This window comes from Atta colombica, unplaced genomic scaffold, assembly GCF_001594045.1.
Source record: "Atta colombica isolate Treedump-2 unplaced genomic scaffold, Acol1.0 scaffold29, whole genome shotgun sequence".
NCBI lineage: Eukaryota > Metazoa > Arthropoda > Insecta > Hymenoptera > Formicidae > Atta > Atta colombica.
Genome location: NW_017259392.1, coordinates 392,312 through 398,244, shown reverse-complemented (window position 1 = coordinate 398,244; position 5,933 = coordinate 392,312). Strand labels below are relative to the sequence as shown.

Genomic DNA, 5,933 nt, shown 5'->3' with positions numbered 1-5,933 from the left:
TATATATATATATATACATATGTAAAATTTCTTATAAGAAACCAGGTCGATTTAAATGAAAATGACAGATTTTGCTTGGTTTCAAATTATATCAGCTGATTCTGCTCGATGTCTACTCGCAGCCTGCTAACAGAATCTGTCAGAAGATTCTGTTTGATTCCTGTCACCAGTCTGTAGTATGTTAACAGATTCTGTCAGCAGAACAGGAGCAGAATGCGACATCAATTGTGGTCAGTCTACTAACAGTTTCTGATCAAATCTGCTACCAATCTGTCGATCCTGCTAACATTTTGTTATCATTTAGGATCTTTGAAGCTCTATTATTGATGTGTCTTTTAAGTGCATTTAGGATTATTCCACTAAAGAAAATCATAAAAACAGATGATCAAATATATAAAATAAAATTCTATATTACAAGATATTACATTCTCTGGCACTAAAGTGTAGTCAACAACCCTTCGAAAGAAACCGAATCAATCAAATGTATTATAAAAATATTAAAATAATATTTTAAAAGTACATAACATTCAATAAATGCATTTGCTTATTAATACGTTTAATCAGCATTATTAAGAAAATAACAATTACGTAGAAAGGAAAATATTTTAATGATAATTTACTGAAAGATACGGTCGCAATATATTTCTTATACTGCGACGCTCGTGAGTTATATGTTCACGCGCGATTCGGTGGCTCGGCCGTCGAGCATTGAGCGGTTGTGATGAAAAAATAGGCAGCTTCAGAAATTGATCCAAAATATACAACTAATTCCGAACACTGATTTAAGATATTTTTCAAGTAAAGAAGAAAAGTATACCAAACGTTTCTCAACATTAATTAAACCTTATTTTTTATTTTTTTTTTTCTAATGAAATTAAGCAATTTTTCAATATTTTGTAAGTTTTGCATAAAATTATTGTTGCTACTACAAAAGAAATTTCATAGCTATTCAGCATTTTTTATAGATACTTAAAGCAAGATACTTAAAAGCACAAAAAAAAAACGTGAAGAATAAATTTATTATTGATCTACATAATGGTTTTCTGAGTAAAAAAAAAAAAGGAAAAAATTGCTAATTTTTATATCTTAAATCATTTACATGTTTAAAAAAAATTTAACAACGACATCATCAGATAGAGCAAAATTTTATCTTTTAGAATGTTTTTTTTTTAAATTGCGGTACGATGATTTTAAACGGTATTATGAACAATCAAAATCAAACTATTCACTTTTTACTTAATCAATGGTAATTCAATAAGAAAAAAATCATAAAAAATTTTTTTAAAAAACGATTTTGTAGGGAAAACATTTTTTAAAACTTTTTTTTTATTCAAATTTCATTTCTTTTTAACGAAGTTATAGCTGCCTGAATTTTTGCTATTTTTTTAATAAAAAATTAAGTGTTCCTCTAATTTTTGTGAGTAATGTAGAAAAAATAATGTAGAAAAAATAATGTAGATAATAATTTTACATTATTTAATAATATTTTAATAATTTTTATTAAGTATCGAATTTTAGAAATTAACTTCATACGTAATAAGAAAATAACATTTATTAAATTATACGTAATTTTTTTTGTGTTTTTTATTCTAGTTTAAAGGATGGTAACTCTGAAATTTCCAAGATTGTGTTTTATACTTTGCGTTGATTGTTTAGCGTAAAAGTAACTTCCTAATTTTTTTTAACAGTATATAATTAATAGTTAATTATATACTGTTAAAAAAAATTAGGAAGTTACTTTTTCTATTTATTTTATTTTTCGGATAAAAACGAATAAATTTACAATCTCGTATCTTTAAATTATTCTGCGAATAATGATCTAAAAGCGATGTTTAAAAATTATTTTTTAAAGTTAAAGTTTGAAATCTCAAATTTTGAATGCTTCAAATTCTGTATCTGCAATAATTTTACAGAACATTCTACAAAAAAGAAACGGCAATTTAAAATGAATCATGAAAAATTGAAGAATAAATTTTAACTTTTCGTTGATGTGTATGGGGTGAAAATTTTTTCTGTTAATTTCTTTAACTCATAAAATATAACATTACAAAAAAATGGTTTTTAGTCATTACGCTACATTTCTTTTCATTGAGTTATGACGATTTAAAATAAATAGTGTATTTTCAAATTTTTTGTTTAAAAATCTGCATTGGTCATCGCGCTGGTATTCTGTCACAATTTGAGCTGTCTGCATTTTTGAAAGTTATCTTCTTGGCATTTAAATATGCAAGCATTTTCGATATAAAAATTTTATTTTTCTAAATTTACGTATACTTTATGAGTAATTACTGTGAATCATTTATTCAGTAATGACGTGACAATTTGACGACAATGAATTTACGAGAATTTATTATAACTTCGTAACAGCTAAAATTTTAATTATTGTTATCACGAATTTTTACGATATTATTATCGAATAAATCTTCAATTCTTTAAGATTATTTGAAATTAATGCCATTGTAATGTAATCAAATCGTTGCAAAGAGAGTTTGAAGCATGCGAAAATTAAGATTTCATATTTTAAAATACTTTTCTAAACACACACAGCGCTCTGCAATTATTTTTTGCAAAGATATATAATTTAGAATTTTTTTTAACGTTGCTTTGAATAATCCCTCAATTTTTTTTCGCAGTGTATGTATATAAAAGATTTATTGATAATTTTAATATAAAGGAGCTCAAATTGCTATGTTTTATTGCAATATAAATTGTAATATAATATAAAAATTTTGGAAAATTTCAGGGAAGACATAGAGAAAGAACATGTGGATTTACGGCTTTTTACGACAGCAGCTGGTCTAGCTACTATATTGATAAAGATTTTTCAATTACGACCAGTATGGATCGATCGAGTACCTACCTTTGTTGCAAAAGATAAATCCAACATCAAAGCACGACTTCTTATTGGAAAATCGCGTAAGATGACGATCAGAGGACATCATTTTGTAGCGCATCAGTATTTTACAATAACTTACTGCAATCATTGTCAACTTATTATCGGCGGTATTGGACCTCAAGGATATTTATGCAATGGTATGTAAAATATATAATATAAAAAACTTCTAAGAATTTTCTTGGTAAAAATAAAAATTTCTTTCGAAAATTAATTTCTATAAATGGCATAATTTAATTGCAAAAATAATAATTAATTAAAATTATGTAAATTAATGTAAATTATATTAATAATAATATTAAAAGTAGTAATGATTAATAATATTTATTATTAATAGTCAGGGAATGAAAGTAATTATTACTAGATTCTTTAATCAGAGACTGGCCATGAGAATTTCATCAAATTTCTCCAAGTGCATCCATCACGTATACACCGCCATTGATGGAGGAGTGAGATAGCCTATAATTCCTTTCTTGCTTGGAGGAATTTGATGAAATCCTTCAATATAGCCAGTCTGATTAAAGTCTCTATTTGTTTCATTATTATAATAAAATGTTATTTGTAACGAAGTTACAATTACAAGTTATTTTTTTAACGTAACTTTATTGGTAACTACGTTATTTTTTTTTTTAAATAATCCTATAATGGTAACGTAGTTATATTTTTTGGTAACGATAACGAATTTTATAGTTATTTTTATCGTTACTTTGCACATGATTGGATACAGTTCAATTGGACACTAGCCCCTCATAGTGCTTGAGATTAGGCACTTGTCTGCTATAATTGGTCGTCAATTTTAAAAAAGTAATGGAAAAGTAATAAAAAGCTACTTTCTCAAGTAATGATAATTATAATGAGTTATTTTAAAAAATCGGTAACTAATAATAATAACTTGTTACTTTTTACATTAAAAACTCATACTTTAAATGCATACTTTAAACGATTTTAATAAAATAATTAAAATTTATATTTTATTCATTATTTTTATTTGATTGCCCTTTTTCATAACTGCAATTTCTTTTTTCCAATACTAATTAATTTTTTGTTGACTTGAATTTGCATCGAAAATTTTAATATGCTAATCTTTTTTACGTTGTTTTTAATTAAATATTAAGTAAGCATTTTCAAAGCCTATAACAGTCGAAGCTAGATTTGTAATAAATAATTTAATGTGAATTATATATATACTATATGTATGCATGTATGTATATATATATATATATACTATATTTGTAGCTATTCAAACTGTGCGCCGAATTTTTTCTGGACTTACAAACGCAATTAAACTACTAGAATAATACAAATTGAATTAAGTTGACAAGCAAATTTTAATAATAATTTTGATGTTCAATCCGATATCATATAAAGATGTATTGAAAAATTTTAAATAAATTTTATTTCGAAACTACCTCGGCCAGGATTTGAACTCGGATCTCTTGTATTCCGTACAAGCGTCCTAAGTCATTAGACCATCAAGTATTTAATTACATTACAAATAATTTAATATAAAAATAATTTAATAAAATTTATTATTGTTGTTTTTAATAATATATATATAGACTAACTTTCCTACAATTCTTGATTTTAAATGTGTTGAAATTTATATATTTTATATTTAAAAATTTTCCATTTTTATCTGGAAAATATGGAAAAATCAGGGAAAAATTTTTAAATTTATTTTCTGATGGTAATCTTGGTAAAAAAAAACAATTGAATATAATAATCGCAATTTCATCATTGACACGTTGATTCTTCTTGCTTTAATAAACAATACCATGATGGAATCAGAAAAGTGAAGCATTGGGGTAAGGATGGAGCGAATTTCGACAATCAAATGCATGGCACTGCATGGCATTTCAAAGTCCATGACAGTTGATCATGACAGAAATGTGTTACAAATCGAGAATGGACACGAATCGCTAACAGGCATGCCGCTAATTTTAAAACAGATTTATATGATATGAAATGAAAAGATCATGTTTCAATTAAATTGTTAAATAAATAATTAAGTAAATTATACTTATTATAATTTGAAAATAGCATTTTGTCACATGATTATTTTTTGCATTGCCGATCGCGTCTGATTGACCAAGCTGCAACTACTGTCTATTACACTTTCGGAATGCTGATTTCACATGAATAATACTACGAAGAGAAAAACAAGAAAACAGAAAATATGATGGAATCATAGACGTGCAATACAAATGATTAACTCACACTGAGAAATATTAACAATAAGATTGAAAACAAAACCGTTTATATTAAATACATTACTTTAAATACGAAGCGCTACTACGGTCTGGACATTAAGATGTTGAACTATTATATATATTCATATAAATGAATTAATTTCAAAAATAAGAAATATTATATACGATTATTTCAGAATATACATGAAGCGTCATTTTGATTTTTGGCGATTTACAGTAAAAATAAAAATAAATAACAATTTTTAATATTAGCAGAGCCAAATTGGCGATTCTAGTGTTAAAAAGTAATTTTCCATTCCCTGACAATAGTATTATATATATATATAAAAGGGTATTTCAGACACTTGGAAAGTATGCACCTCATAATAGCAGATTCCTGAAGTCATTTTGAGACGAAAATTTAATACCAAAATGTTTTGAGGTTATAATAGTTTTTGAATTATAATCATTTAAGGCTAGCAAATTATATCTAAAATTTGCGCGTTCAGGTACAATGCAAAGTTACAATGCAAAGTGCTAAAGGTAAAAGCTAATAATTACCTTTTGTTAATATCGATATAAATATTACGAAGGAAAATAAAATTAATGATATTTATAATTCTTAATATTTATTATATTAAAAAATATATTTAATCTTGGATATTATTAAATTTGTATTAAATTTTCAAAATGATTTCAGGAATCTGCTATTAGCAAATGGTGCGTCTGAAACAGTGTATGATTAATAATATATTGTCTGTCCTGTATATGATTATATGATATGTATATGATCCTGTATATGATTAATAATATATTACAGAACAATATTAACAATATATAATACTAACAAT

At 25.3% G+C, this 5,933-nt stretch overlaps 1 protein-coding gene across 8 annotated transcripts in view; it reads left to right on the top strand.

Annotated features, from left to right (window-relative positions):
* The window catches only part of LOC108690011 (rho guanine nucleotide exchange factor 12), a 368,684-nt gene that overhangs the window by 127,061 nt on the left and 235,690 nt on the right, over positions 1-5,933 (top strand). For all 8 annotated transcript variants that reach the window (XM_018197048.1, XM_018197050.1, XM_018197047.1 and 5 more), the window contains one exon: positions 2,744-3,033. In XM_018197048.1, coding sequence (XP_018052537.1) covers positions 2,744-3,033 — 290 coding nt within the window. The remainder of the gene's footprint in view (positions 1-2,743; positions 3,034-5,933) is intronic.